This window comes from Macadamia integrifolia, chromosome 14, assembly GCF_013358625.1.
Source record: "Macadamia integrifolia cultivar HAES 741 chromosome 14, SCU_Mint_v3, whole genome shotgun sequence".
NCBI classification, from domain to species: domain Eukaryota; kingdom Viridiplantae; phylum Streptophyta; class Magnoliopsida; order Proteales; family Proteaceae; genus Macadamia; species Macadamia integrifolia.
Window position 1 is genome coordinate 21,556,645 of NC_056570.1, and position 15,726 is coordinate 21,572,370.

The 15,726-nt window shown below is 38.0% G+C and overlaps 1 protein-coding gene across 3 annotated transcripts; it reads right to left on the minus strand.

The window, feature by feature from the left end:
• Positions 1–1,609: 1,609 nt before the first annotated feature.
• LOC122061648 (protein SENSITIVITY TO RED LIGHT REDUCED 1-like) lies at positions 1,610–15,168 on the minus strand. Of its 3 annotated transcripts, XM_042625062.1 has the most exons (4): positions 14,873–15,167; positions 14,652–14,703; positions 14,473–14,564; positions 1,610–2,867 (listed from the first exon to the last, which is right to left on the minus strand). In XM_042625062.1, the coding sequence occupies exon 4, from the start codon at positions 2,783–2,785 to the stop codon at positions 1,934–1,936; it is 852 nt and encodes a 283-aa protein (XP_042480996.1). In that variant the 5' UTR covers positions 2,786–2,867; positions 14,473–14,564; positions 14,652–14,703; positions 14,873–15,167; the 3' UTR covers positions 1,610–1,933. The 3 variants fall into 3 exon arrangements, with proteins under 3 accessions (XP_042480996.1, XP_042480997.1, XP_042480998.1); XM_042625063.1 differs by having other exon boundaries at positions 14,439–14,564; positions 14,652–15,168; XM_042625064.1 differs by lacking the exons at positions 14,473–14,564; positions 14,652–14,703; positions 14,873–15,167 and adding an exon at positions 6,656–7,678.
• Between the last annotated feature and the right edge of the window lie 558 nt (positions 15,169–15,726).

Genomic DNA, 15,726 nt, shown 5'->3' on the forward strand with positions numbered 1-15,726 from the left:
GGGGGAGGGGGAGGGGCAGGGTGGTCATTTCAATGCCTTAGTGAGAGGTTGCAGGGTGCATTGCCGGGCAGCTATTTTTATTCCTAAAATAAAATAAATTGTAGTCCATAATATATATGTAAATCTAAGCTTTCCTAGACCACTAAGAGGGTTCTCAATTATGAACTCATATTCTAAAGAGAAAGTCTCCCATGTGAAACAATGATGTGGTGAATCTAAGGCTCCGTTTGGTATCGTTTTAAAAAAACGTTTCTAGAATTTTTTCGTTCTATTGGAACGAAAAAACGGAATCTTCTGTTTGGTGCACTTATGGTCAGTTTCTGTTTTTTTGGAACAAAAAGTGAAAAAAAAAAACTGAAAAAACGAGATTGGACGGAACTCCAAAATGGAGTTCCGTCTTCCCAGTTTCGTTCCATTTTACAAAAAAAAAAATTTCCGATAAAAATCTAAAATTTTGAAACACCATTTTTTTCGTTTAAAAACTGTGTTTCGACACAGAAACTGAAATTTTTGTTTTTGACACGAAACGGTGTTTCTGGAATAGAAACGATACCAAACGGGCCCTAAGTATCTAACTATGGGATACATAGGTAATTGCCTAGCTTGATTACATGTTAATTTTCAGCTTTAAATTTAATCATTTACCATTCCACATCCCCAAACCTTAAACAATTAGTCATGTGCACTAAGTATCTAAGGTGTACATATTGGTGAAGCCAAGAATTTTCAACGAGCCTTGGGAGGCCAAAGTAAGTGATGGAAACAAAGTGGGTTAGGAACATAGGATGGGTTTCACGAAAAAATAATTTGTTGTTACCCGGGTGCAGTAAAGTAGCTACAACCCCATGGTAACAGCCAAGGGAATGGAATCGATCCCATGGACAATTTGAAATATGCACCAAGGATGAATTTTTCTGCCCCTACCCTTGAGATTCCATTCCCTTGGCTGAAACCAGGGGTTGCGACTAATTGGCTGCAACCCAGGCAGCAGCCAATTTTCATTCGGGTTTCACCTATACCTTAAAACTTCTTGAAACCATTATGGTGTGGTATCTTATTAGGTAGAACTAATTAATCTACAAACAGGTAATGATCCTATAAAGAAGAGGAATGTCATGGAGTTTAAATTAGCAATGAAAAATGGGTGCCTTAAACTGATGATAGAACACACATATAAGGAAACTAGGGGTGTCAATCAGTTGATTTGAAACGATTTCTATTCGGTTTCATCGATTTTGGTGCGAGAATGAGTGAAACCAAAGTATGAACCAATAAAGACGCACAAGTTTTGGTTTTCCGGTTTACCATGTAACATATTCAAAAGTATATAAAAAAAAAAAGTTTATGTTTTTTTATGAATTTCAAGTTGATATCAGTTTTTTAAGTTCAGCCTTGTTGGTTCCAATGTAGCCCAATTTGGTTTTGTTCTCACAAAACCTCAGCCCAAAACATGATCCAATAAGCTCATATTGGTTTCGTTGAATTCCTTGGTTCGGGCTAGGTTTTAACACCCTAGTTAATTTATACAGTATACATAACTATAATCCTGTCAGCATCTCAGGCACAATATTGGTACATGCACACCATGTAATCTTACTTGGACAGTTGATTATGTGGCCAAAAGACCCTTCTAAGAGAGACAATGCATACCTTTTCATTTCAACTTTAACAATACAAGTTTGAATACATGTTCTTACATATTAAATGAATCCTCACTTTTCACATCCATATGTATCCTTAACTGTTGGAATATCATATGAAATCCACAATCTCTATCATCCCCCCAAAAGGGAGGGATGCAATCAAACAGTATACACTGGTAGCTGATTTGCTTTGATACTAAAGGAGGAAATATGATAAAATTATATTTTTGAAACTTGAATCTCTCAAGTTGGAAAAATACCCATTAGATCAAGAAATACAATATGCTGCTTCACAATTGAATGTCTTGGAGTTCCATTTTTTGATCTAAGTTGAAAAAATGCCAGCTTGAATCATGAAAAGCTCTGAAAAAATCATCCGAAATGGTTTCAATCTTAACTTCATTTATAAACATTCTACTACCCAAAACATGCTTTACTGAATCTCCAACAACTGAGTGCTTGAAATCCACCACATGTTGCTCATACCTCTCAAAGCTGTTCCCAAACACCACCATCTTAGTTAAGAACTCTGCTTTCCAATTTTCTTGTAACAGATTGTCATACAAAATGGCCTCACAGTGTGGCATAAAGAATATTGTAGGCTTCAATGCTCGTCTCCGTCCCTGCTCATTTACAGATAAAACATGACAACCCAAAGCTTCCAAGACCTTGGCTTCTGTAGTTGATATGACTGGATCAAAGATCTCAATGTCCCCAATCCAATCGAACTTTCTCTTGATCAAGATTGCCAGGCTCAGCTGCAATCTCGGGGGTTCATATGATTCGATACTGCCAATCCCATATATTACCATCTGCATTTTGTATTCAGAACCCAGAACCCTAGAAAAGTGACCAATGATTTGAGGAGCTTGGATTTGATCGAGGAAAGTACGGTAGAATTCAGTTTTGTTGAGGTTCTCCATGCACATGTGAATCTTTTGCATCAGTTTTGATTCTCTTTTTGGATCAGTTTCAAGATCCATTGGCGTCCAAGTTTCTGGTTGTGACTGTTGTTGTTGCTGTTGTTCTAAGTTTTTAATCTTGGGCAGATTGCTGCGCCTCTGTTTGCCTCGACGACGTAGAACAACAGTCCAGCCTTCATTGGGGTTTTCAGGTTTAAGAATTTCTGAAGTAGCAGCCATTGTTGCTTGTGGACTCTCCTTGTTTTGGGGGAATCACTGGGAGCCACGTATGTTCCCAACCGCAGACGTTTTTCAGTCTAACCTACAACCAAGACGAATTGCATATTAATCAAAATCTACAAATACAGGATATGCAAGCTTCCCACAAAAATAAAATAAAAATGTCCAAAGGAACACATAATGTAAGATAAACAAATAATTTATATTAGTTCTCCAAAAGTCCATATAATTTATAAGAAAAATAAAAGACTGGCACCTCTTCATGATTTAGTCAGTAATCCAAAAACAGAAAATAAAAGACAAAAAGATGGGGAAAAAAATAGTGCATTCATAACCATAAATTAGGTATTAGTCTTATGACAAAAAAAGAAGCTAAATCAAAACTATGCACCTTTTTAATGAAAACTGAAATTCTTACAAATGAAGAGTCAATGGAATTGTACAAGCACATGGAAAGTGCAGAGATAATCAGAATCAAAACGAACTGCAATTCTCTAACTGTCAAACTTAAGCAAACTAAAAAGGATATTAACATAAAATATAATGCATTCGGTGAACACCTTGTTGATCGGTAGACCAGTTATAAAACACTAATATATGAAGATATTACCAAGGGAAAAAACAGTCTTGGATTAAGCATGATGTGCAAAGAAACAGTACTAAAAAACTCATCATTGTTAAACTAAATTAATATTTATGTTTCCTCCTGCTCTTGTCCAAAGAAAAGACAAGCTATTATGTTAAACGTAAGAAATAGAAGCAGTGAGATACTAAAAAACAATAAACTCCTTATTCAGAGCTGGTTTAAGTAACAAGTCAAAATCAACCTCATTGTAAACAAAATACCATGAATCAGTAGATTCGTTTAACCAAAACTCTATGTCTGACTTGAAATTTGTAAACAATGCATTTTACAGCTTATGTAAAGCTGTAGAGATCAATGGAGGGGTGGTCCATCATCCTAAAATATGGACCAACCCATGGGGCCACAAGGCCAACCAGAAAATCTGTGTCAGCCCTTATTGGCTAGGAGTTTTGGGGTCTCCAAAACCCAGATTGTGGGGATCTTTTTTCTGTTTGTCTTGGGCTGCAAGCTTGAGTCAAGTTAGTCAAGTCTTGTACCACACATTTGGACTGTTAGTTATGATTTGTTTACAAGTTGGACAATTGAATCACTTGGGATCAAGTCTTATACTTTTCCCCTCAAATTTTAAAACTTTCCTTTTAGTGTGTTTACCCCATAGTTCGAAATCTGCCAAAATTTTGGTATTTCGGCCAAAATTTCGGTATCGTTTCGGTATCTCGCCAAAAAGATACATTCCATGCCTTATAAATACAACATTTCGTTAAGACAAAGTCGAAATTTCAGTATCGTTTCGGTATCTCGCCGAAATTTCGACTCTGTCTCGCCTATCTTGTGGTTTCGGTTCCATTTGCATATTTTGAAAGAAAAACACTCCAACAAGCCTCTAATTAGCCACATCATTACACATTTTGACTTCCATTGGACTCCTACAAGAAGATCTACACATTCAAAGCTTAGGAAAGGTAAAGTTTTTTCTCCAAAAACCTTTTTTTTTTTTTAATAGTACATAAATACATGTTGGTAAAATTTCTAGAACAGTTCGACGATTGCTGCCAAACAAAGGTGCAACTGTAAAACAATGTCATGTTCTAATAATTTTGCATTTTTATGTTCTAAGCATGTTTATTAACCTTAAAATAAGCTACACACCAAGTTTCAGGTCAAAATATGGCCGTTTGACCACCAAAACAATCATCCGAAACCAAAAACAAAAAAAAAACAAAAAAATACACCATCTCGGAGAAATCTCGCCGAAATTTCGGTATTTCGGTGTTTCTGAACCCATCGAAACACCGAAATGAAACGAAATTTCAAACCTTGGTTTACCCAAGCACTATAAATTGTAATGGACTGTTAGTCCTTTCCTTACGATTTAATGAAGTTAAATAGAATTTGCTTTGTGCAATGTTAATGTCCTGAGAGAGACTAGATGTGAGATACCTCGGGTGAGACTTGAGAGACCCTTATCCTCCTATTACCCCTTCTTCCTTCTCCACTCGATCTCCCAGAGTTTCTCTGTTCTATTTTCTGATCTCTGTCCAAACAATACCCCTGGATAGGTTCTTTTTATCTTCCGTGATCTCCATTGAAGCCCTCCAAGTTACCACCATTGATTGAAGATCTGAAGCACAGAGACCAGTCCCTGTGATTCTGGTTTCCTGGAGAATTCTGGCAGCATATTGAAGACCGTAGATCTCCCAATCTGTTGATCCATTGAAGCCCATCTTTTGGGATTCAAATAGCCTCCCCATAGGCTCCACTCAACCAGTAGATCAACCTCAACAGAAACCTATTTCCTGAGACCTAAGAGTTCTCCTAATTGTTGACCTAGTTCAAGAATCGACCCAGTTCCTCTTTCAGTCACCAAATCAAGCTGAGAATCTGGGACCTGAATCCCGTTACTAGACCTAACCTTCAATGGTAATACTATCCTTCACTGATCACTGTTACTGTGGTTCTTGATGGTGGTTTGTTTCAAGTCTATGGAACCCTAGATCTGCACTGATATAGGGTTTGTATTTCCCTTTTGACTGGGGTTAGTAATACCTATACTAGGTCTATTAGGGATTATAAGGGTGAATTTAATCCATTATTATTTGCTGTTTGGTACAAGTTAAATAACAACAACTACTCAGCCTTATCCCAATTAAATGAGGATGGCTACATGGATCCAATCAAAGGCAGTAAAAGAAAAAGTACGAGTAGAAGGGAAGGGACACAACACAACAAATAAACTCATCTAAATGGGGTTGGCTGTTTGTTATAAGTTCATAATATTTAGTCTGAGAACAGTGGATGTTTTAGGTTGTATTTGTGATCCTGTCTGGAGTTAGGTCATTGTGACCGAGGTTTACATCAGCATTGTTCAGTTACAAATTTACAATCTATAGTGGCATTACTGTACTTTTCATCACATCAGTTATATAATAGATAATGGATTTGAGTACGGCAGAGCATATGCTCACTAGATACTCCCTGTTCTTTTATCCTTTCTTACTTTGCTTCTTCTTTTCTCTCTCTTCTATTGTACAGTCTATTATTTTAACACTCTTATCCATTATCAGAAAAGTCTTTCAATTTATTACTCTCATTATTTGTAATCTTTCTCCTTTTGTCTATAATCATATTAAGAAAGTGAGAGTATGATATGTAGGCTTTCCTTGGTACCTATTGTTTCTGAACTTCTGTTTTCAATTTTACCATGATCCCTCAACATTGCTTACAATTAGAAATACCGTCAATGATCTTTCTGGTTGCAAATATAAGACCCTAATTACTTATCCGAAATGGATCAACATATATACCCTATGCCACCCTATTTCCATGTGACAAGCTTACCACTATATCCCCATGTGGCCAAGCCCCCATAATGTAAGGTAGGTAGAAATCACCCAACCCCAGTAGGGATCACTAACAACCCACAATAGGTAATGACACTAGGTCTGATCACAGAGTACAAAATCAACTTATAGTTCCATAAACAAGACACAATCAGTCCCTGAAGTGTACCAACGATAATCCACAATACTAGGATTAAACCCCACTAACATTCACAGCAACATCAGACCAATGTACCTAGCTGCAGGTCAAAGAACAAGCCAAAACTAAGAAAAATAATTAATATCAGATATCAGACACAAGATAGATTAAATGGCAGGTATTAGCATCAGATTTGAAGACCATATTACGAATAAAAACTCAGAAAATCAGCCTGATATGAAGGCTGAAACAGAACCTGTAACACTTCTTGAAATAGGGCTTCATTTAGGGAGATTTTGGATTACCTTGATGTCCAGGCCCCTGATGGCCTTCAATTCCTGATCGAGTGGTGGAGTGGCCTATAGGAGGACCCTAATAGGTCCTCAAAGAGGGGCTTGAATGGCTTGGAAGATGTGTGGAATTGAGTTGCTGCCCATATTTCTTAAATACAAGAGTATTGCAGGCCTTGGATTGATGTCTCAGATCAGCAGTGGGCAGCAGCAGTGATTGAACCTTCAATGATCTTCCAATAAGTCTCAGAGACTGTGCCATTATTACTCAGAAAACAAAGCAATAAGAAAAGGGAAAGTAAAGAATCGATGGAAAGGAGAGAAGGGGGATAATGGGTTGAGCCTCTCACTCTTCCCTGGGCCTCTTACCCTCTCATAGGTCTCACAGCCATAGTTTGTCAACAAACATATTTCTCAACTTCAAATGGATGGTTTCTCCTTCAGCTTGTATTAATAATAAGCAATTGAAGTTACAAAAGGAAACCAGTTCATGCGTGGACTGCTTGGTGACAAAGTAACTTGATTACAAAGAAATAGAAAGAAGGAAAATAGAAACCCCTAGCTAATAGAAACTAGATAGTAGGAAAACTCCTTGCTAATGAAAACAAAAACTAAAAATATCAAGTCTTATCCCACGCAAGGCAGCTTCTTCCAGGTCTTATCCCTCGCGCAAGCTGGCTCCATGGTACCCACCAAGTGTTTCCAAAAGCCCTCTGCCACAAGGAAGTATTCAGCCAAGATCGGGTCCCATGAGATCTGATAAGAATCTGGGAAATATCCTCTGTCCTAGCTGTTATTCCAGACTTATTCTTCCCTAATTATTCTCCATGCAAGCTGTCCTAGAGGTCTGTATAAGTTCACATCCACAAGGCAATCTATACCCAAAGAGTCCCCCATATAGCTGCCATTGGATACCCATGCAAGTCTGGAAGATATTTCCTAAAGATGGTGCTCGATGGGACCAATAAGTTGGAAAGTTAGCCCCAATTTATGGGCTAGTTGTGAACCAATTTTGGAGCCCCAATCGAGGACTTGGTCCACTTCCTAAAACCCCCCCCCCAAAAAAAAAAATCCAGCCTCGTTCATTTAAAGACATTAAATAGAGAAGACCAACAGTAATATTAGTGTTTACACCCTATTCGGTCTATCTGACCAATGATTCACCGATTTCAAACAAATTAACTGAGATACGAAAAGGCCTGGAGATAGAGTCTATACCAACGTGAGTTGGTTCCAAGGAAGATTTCAGCCAACTTGACTGACAATGAGGAGCTTGTATTAAGAATTGACCGGTTTTCAATCATTGACCAAAAATCGATTTTCAATCAAGTATCGATTTTCAGCCATTCACTGATCTTTGATCATTGACCAATACACAAGAAAGCCTGAAAGTAGATTTCGTACTAACATTGGCTAGCTCTAGAGAAGTTACAAGTATATTGTCTTAGTGGTTGAAGTAGTTATAACGAAGGAAGAAGATGGGGTACAAAACCCCACTAAAGATATGGAAAGTGAAATAATGCAGTTTGAAAACTACCAGAACACTAGAATTTCAAGAAAGTATAAAAAGGAATTGTGGCTGAAGAAAAAGATCATGATCAAAATCATACACAAACCAACGCAATTATCTGTCTCTTCAATTTCTTTTAGATTAGTCTTTCCTTTTAGCATAGTTCTTAGAGCTAGTTCTTAGGCAATCTCATTGTTCAAGGCCAACTTTCATAGTATAATCTTTTCTTTTTTTAATAGTATGTTTCCAAACGCTCATTTTATTTGAGTTCTGCACTTTCTTCAAGTTTAGTATCATTTACTTCCTTTCCTTTAGGTCGTGTTTGGTAACCAATAGAAGAAAAGAAAAGAAAAAGTACTTTTTTCTTGGTTGAAGAAATTCTCTTTGTGTTTGGCATGTCCTAAACCAAGAGAAGATTCCATTTTTAAATTTCAAAATTCACCTTGGGAATGGTGAAGTTTTCTTTTGCTCCAAAAAAAAAAATCTTGCCAAAAAACACACGAAAACATGAGAAAATACAAAAACTTTTCTTTTCTTTTCTTCTCTTCTAATGGTAGCCAAACACACATACTTTTCCTATTTACTTACCATTTCATTTCTTTTCTTCTCTTTTCTAGATTCTTTTGTCTTTTCATTTCTTTTCTTTTCTTTTCTTCTCTTCTCTTGGCTACCAAACACAGCCTTAAGTTCGTTTAAGCATCATTATTGGTATAGAATTTCAAAAATCCTTGGAGCAATCGAGGCAAAAGGAATGCTCATATCTCTTGATTAGAAGTCAAACATCATTTTTTAGTCTTTATTGCTCTTGCACACCCACATCCTTAACATAGATCAATATCGATCATTGGGTGGAATTACTTGCCAACATCTTTTTTAGACAAAGATAAATGTATTGGTTTGTGTGTGATTATGATCATGATCTTTTTCTTCAGCCACAGTTCCTTCTTATACATTTTTGAGATTTTGGTGCTCTGGTAGTTTCCTAATCGCAACAGTCCACTCTGCATATCTTTAGTGTTATCTAAATTCCACATTCTATCATGTTCATAATTGATTCAGCCACTATACCTGTAACTTCCTTAGAACTAACCTACTTTAGTACAAATTCTGCTTCCAAGCTTTTTGTGTATCGGTCAATGACCGAAAATCGATCAATTCTTAGTACAAGTTCCTCATTGTCAGTCAAACTGACCAGGATCTTCCTTAGAACCAACTCATATTGATATGGACTCTATTCAGGCCTCTTCGTATCTTAGTCAATTTAACCGAAATTGGTTAATTCCTTGATATAGGTTCCTCATCATCGGTCAGATAAACTGAAATATAGATGCTATAAAGTTCAATAGGGATTGTGGACTTAGATCGTTCGGTCTACCTTGCACTTGGAACCTTCCGGACACCATTCTGTTGTTACTCAATGTCCCTACTTGTCTCGTCTAATTAATGTAAGGTTGCTCCATTCACTCTTTCACTGAGACTCGGGTTGTAGGACACTCAATTCACTTGTCTCATGACTCGTCTAATTAATGTTATATTGCTCCATTCACTCTTTCACTAAGACTCAGGTTGTAGGACGCTCAATTCAGTCTCTCATAGAGACTCGAGGAGTATCTTTCTTAGTGCCTTAGGAAGTTTTGTTGTTACTTGACGTCCTTCCTTCTCTGACGTTCATCTCCACTTTGGCGTGCAGGTGGTCTTATTTGTCCTGAGCTTGGTTCTAACTAAGATAATAGCCTTTTCTTCACTGTAAGACTGTTTTGCCCCTGGTGGGGCTTGTTGTCATTGGGTGTCAACCTCATTAGCTAATCATTAAAAAGGCGTCTGCCTTGGATATAGACTCCCCAATGAAAACTCTGTTCTACTCCCAACTCCAATTTTCTAACCGATTTCTTTCCCTCGTTATTGCTTAGAAGTTGGCTAGCAGTGGTGAAATTATTTGGCTCGGCCGCTCTTGTCTGTAATAGTTTGGCCTAATCTGTGCTGACCATGTTGACTGATGGGAATTGGTTTTCATCAACCAACGCTACTCCATTGTCCCTTCTTTGGGGAGTAGTTCATAACTGGTTGTTTGTATAACTAGTTAACTGAGGTCTGTGAACTCTTGACTAGAAAAAATTTTCCATAGTTCAAAGTTTACACCACCCAGAGCCATTTTCGAGTAATAGCTTTCTTGTAGATTGGTCTAATCATGGGTTTGTATGCAGGATTTATCTGGTCTTGTATCATCTGAGTTAATTTATCCCGGTCAGCAAATATTTGGTTCGCCTGACTGGGAGGTTGCACCTCAACATGATTAGGCAACTAGCCAGCTTGTGGCCTTAGACCGTTCTAAGGCGGAAATGATATACCGTTAGGCTTCCATTATGGTTATAAAGACCCTTAGTTTGGGTTTCAAACATGTTTGGCCATGTTAAATTCGGCCTTGAGTTCATCCCGAGGTTTCTTTGCCCGCTGTTGACTGGAAACCCATATCGAGTTGGCGCCAGATACCTCGCAATGGGAAAATATTAGCCCTAGTGGCAATTATGTTGCGCAATTGGACTCCACGTGGTGCTTGTGTGGCCATTGGATCAGCCACATAGCAATCACCGCCTGAAACGATGGCACAATGTATGGCAGCTGTGGGGGCCTGCCCTTAAGGTGATCACTGCTACTTACTGGAAAGTTTGAACTTCTAATATGACTGTGTTGACTAGCCTAACCAGACTGGCCGATCATATTCAGTCCAATGTTACCCCCAATCTACGTGGCCATGCCCCTGGCTAGATGAAGGTTGGCTAATGTTAGACTGCTGGTTCCATATATTTGGATAAGTCTAAGCCATGTGAATCGTAACCAGCTGGTCGAGGTGATCATGCAGACTTGTATTACGTTGTGACAGGGCTTGACCATTTGTCGCATGTCATCAATTGCAGGATGTAAGACCCCTTGCATAGTTGTCACTAATTGGTTAAGGGTGCCTTCAGCACTATGCTCAAGGCTTGGTGGTCTTAAAGGATTCAGCATGTCAACTTACTCTGAATTTTGAGCTTTTTTTGAGCACTTCTCATCATGGTTTTACTTCAAAGTGTCCCACTAGGCATGCCAAAAATATGTTGGCAATTAATTCCACACAATGACCGATACTGGTCTACATAAAGGATGCGGGCATGCCAGAGCCGTGAAGACTAAAAAATGATGTCCAACCTCTAATCAAGAGATATAAGACTTCATCTTGCCTCTATCGCTCCAAGGACTTTTAAAATTCTATACTAATCACGATGCTTAAACGAACTTAAAGGAAAATAATAAAAGTTAGAGATACTAAACTTGAAGAAAGTGCAGAACTCAAATAAAATGATCATTTAGCAATATACCATTAAAAAAAGAAATGATTATACTATGAAAGTTGGCCCTTGAACAATGAGATTGCCTAATAACCAAGAACTAGGACTAAGAACTAGAAGAAATTGAAAAGACAAAGATAATTGCATTAGTTTGTGTAATTTTGATCATGATCTTTTTATTCAGCCACAGTTCCTTTTTATAATTTCTTGAGATTCTGGTGCTCTGGTAGTTTCTTAATCGCAATAGTCCACTCCCATATCTTTAGTGGGGCGGTTATTTGAATCCCACCTTTTGCCCTTGTCATAATTACTTTAGCCACTATGACCATATATTTGTAACTTCCCTAGAACTAACTCACGTACGAATTATGTTTCTAGGCTTTCTTGTATATTATCAGTTATTGACTGAAAAGTGGTCAATTCTTAATACAAGCTCCTCATTGTCGGTCAAGTTGACCAAAATCTTCCCTGGAAACCAACCCACATTGGTATGGACTCTATCTATAGACCTTTTAATATCTCAGTCAATTCTTTAATACAAGTTCCTTATCATTGGTCAAATAATAGGGTGTGAGCAATTAGTATGAAATAGTGGAACACATATTGGGCATGAGGCTATTGTGGATTAAGACACTGTACAAATGCTGATCCATAGGATCCCCCACGGACAAACCAGATTCACCGTGTCAGCCAACCATATGGTAGAGAAATCACGTTAACGCATGCTATAAAGGCCTGAGAAAACACAGTAAGTGCTGCCTAATTTGTAATTATACAGCAAATACAAAGTGTTTTATAACAACATGACTTTTATATGATTGTAAATGCAACAGTAATCAATCAATAAGAGGGATCATGGCTTGTTATCAACCTGATCCAATTGTATATAAAGTGTACAATGTTGGTCCTGCCAGTCTAAGTGCATATGCTCCAACAAATTAATGTATCATTGGGTCTTGACACAACCTAAAAGGGGATAATATTCAAACCAACCTGACTCCTCCACACTAGGTGACTTCCCAATTTCTGCATTTCATTCTCTATTTTTCCAGTCCCACACAAATGAGAATAAAGGGGAGACCTATGAATTCAAAGTTAAGTTTAAGCACTTTAGCTTTTGCAGTTGATTTTTCAAACCAAAATAAGCTAATAAGCAAGCAAGGCAAATCAAAATAAGAAAGAGAGCTGAACTATGACCACTCTCTTCCGATGGTCAAGCTGATCTACGAGCACCCTTGAGCCAGGAACGAAGGGAATTCTTTCCTTCCAAAAGAGGGATAGTGGGTGGGTATTAAACCAGAATTGGAGCATAGAAAAGGCTGAGATTGAAATGCCACTAAAACAACTTTTTTTTTCACATTGAATTATATGATGGGGACCAAAACTTTGTGAATATGTGCCAATATCACTACCTAATCATGGATTAAATATTCAAACCAACCTAACTCCTCCGCATGTTAACGTAATGTTTTGAAAAAAAAAAAAACAAATGGTGGGCTGTACGATCAAGAGGGACCACCAAAGTAGCCCCATAGCCTCTTACTGAAGCAAACATTACCCCTACACTCCCCTTCTCCCACATCAAATTTTCACTACCTAACTATAAACTTTGACATTCATGATGGAAACATCCACATCCCCTCCACCCCTCTGTTTTTTCTCATTGGACCTCCAAAGATTGGAGAAGATCCTTGCACACACCATAGTTGTCACCACATCTAAGGCAACCAAGGTGTTGGAAGGGGCTTGGACACAAGACAAACACGAACAAGGCGACCAAGGCATCTAAGGCGACCAAGGTGCCTAGGCCCAGGTGACGCCTTGAAAACCATGGCATCCGTAGAATCACATAACAATAATTGAAGGAAAAAAGCAACTAACTGCACTTGATTATCACCATCCTTGTCATTTTGAAAATAAATATATAAATAAATAAACAATAATTTATTGCAAAAATCTCTCACATGGATGACCTTGAGTTGGCTAATGACATTTTCTCATCTCCAAAAGAAGAAGAGTAAGCGAAAAGTTGAGTTCTGTTATGTCAAACTCAACCTTAACCCAACTTAATGGGGTTGGCTACATGGATCAATAAAATAAATTAATAAATAATAATAAAAGGGGAGAGAGAGAGAGAGAGAGAGAGAGAAATGTAAGGATGAGAGACGAGGGTAAGAGGAAAGAGGCCTAGCCCAACAAAGTCAGGAAAATCTCAGCTAAATGGGGTCTGCTCCATGGATCCTTGCTCTCCAATAGACTCATCTCCAAAACTGAGTATCAAAAAACTCTAACACACATTAAACACGGACTAAAATAGTACCCATTATAAGCTCCACTCCGTCCACATAAAGAATACTAAATATCTATAAATTTCTTTTCTCATCCAAGGGGTGAAGGAACATAATGAGATTATGGGGCATAAATGGGAAAATTTTTGTTGCCTATGGGTGAGATAAATGGCAGAAAGAAACATCTCAGTAGTGTAAAGACAGAACATCATCAGTTCAGACCACAATAAGCCATTACTCTCTAGACTTTGCAGTTAAATAACAACATAGCACTTATTCTGTTATTCGGGTCAGGGAGCTTCACACTCCATGTTCACTTTAAAAAGTTCAAAATTTCCAAGAATTCTGCTCTATTCTGTCTCTCTCCTCAGTCAAACTCCTCCCTCTAAAAGAAGAATTAGATGGTCCAGTAAACCAACAAGATGGCATCTGACATTGTAGCTGGCCTTTAATTTTAGGTGAATAGTGATTGAACAATGACACAATATAGCAATAGGTAAATAATAAATCATAATTACTAAGCATACGAACATAGAGAGAGAGAGAGAGAGAGAGAGAGAGAGAAAAACACAAAACTGAAAGCACCCAGGTTTCACACAAATATTTCGATCTTTGGTTCTAATATTGTTACGAAACAAGAACAACATATTAATGAATCTGTTTATTTATAAAACCTCAAAATAGAGCTGCAATAGCCAACATAAGTACCCTAGTTGTTGAGATCCGGTAGGAAATGGAAAGAAGACAAAGGCTTCAGTCCGTATAGCTCCAGATATTGCCCTTCAACCCGCCGGCTGCTCCTGAGAAAGAGAGGAAGAAAAAAAAAATCAGCCGAATCTCAGTAACTAACGAACCGAAAGCGGCGAGTGAAAAAGAGAGAATCGTACCTGCTAGATCGCAGGCACTAAGGCTGTTCAGTTGTCCACTTGTCCTGAATATCTGAGAAAAGTAATAAGGCGAATTTGAGTCTTTGCCTCAGGGAATTGAAGAGTAGAGACACAATCGAACACGAACAATTCCCAAAAAAGAGAAGGAATTGCAAAGTTCTTAAAAGAGTTGCAGAAAGCTTGGCAGATCAGAGAGGAGTAAAGGAATAGATTCTCTTTACATTAGCCATTTCATCAAACACTGCTTGTCATCTTCCCTGTCACGCCATGCATCACCAGAAGCACCTGAGCTCCAACCAATTTCTCTACTTGTTCTTCAAATCTCGTAATGCATAAGCCATCCGATCCGACTGAGGGTTAGAAAACCGAGATGGAGAAAGTGGATTGGCAGAGACGAGCAGACTACGACCAATGATGGATTTCTACTCACATCTACTCCGAAGCTGAGCAAGCAGGGTTTTTATATTGGGAATCCACGTAAGCTTCTCCAGCAGAAAAATAAAGTCTATACAAATTCTAAAATCCAAAGCTAAAATTCAGACTGACGAAATTTTGATTAATAAAGGTGAACACATGTCTATAGAGAATATAACAAAGAGGCTGACTTCTGCTAATTTTGGTGCTGATCCTGAGGTCACAAATACTGAGTATGTGATACCTCAGTTAATCTCACTTTATCTCTTTGGTCTTACACGTATGTACTTGTCACTGTACTCAATGTTATATAGATAAATCTAGTCCAGTTCCCCGAAAAGAGATGCTAAAATCCGAATCAAAATAAAGAGAAACAGCGTTGGGAAGACAATAACAAACAGATGGACATAATCAGATTAAAGACCCATTTGAAGCTACAAATTGATCCGGTTGACAAGGAAGAACCTGATTAAAAATCAACTCTAAACTAGGTTCAAAAGAAAACCGGGTAGTTCTGCCAACTTGTAGAATAGGTTAATAAAATAAAATAAAAACAAGGTTGAATGCAACTAAAAGCATTGTGCTGCTAAAGACCAGATGACAGAAACTAATATTGAACAGAGCTTACCCAGGATCCAAGCCCCAACCCCACCCCTTCCCG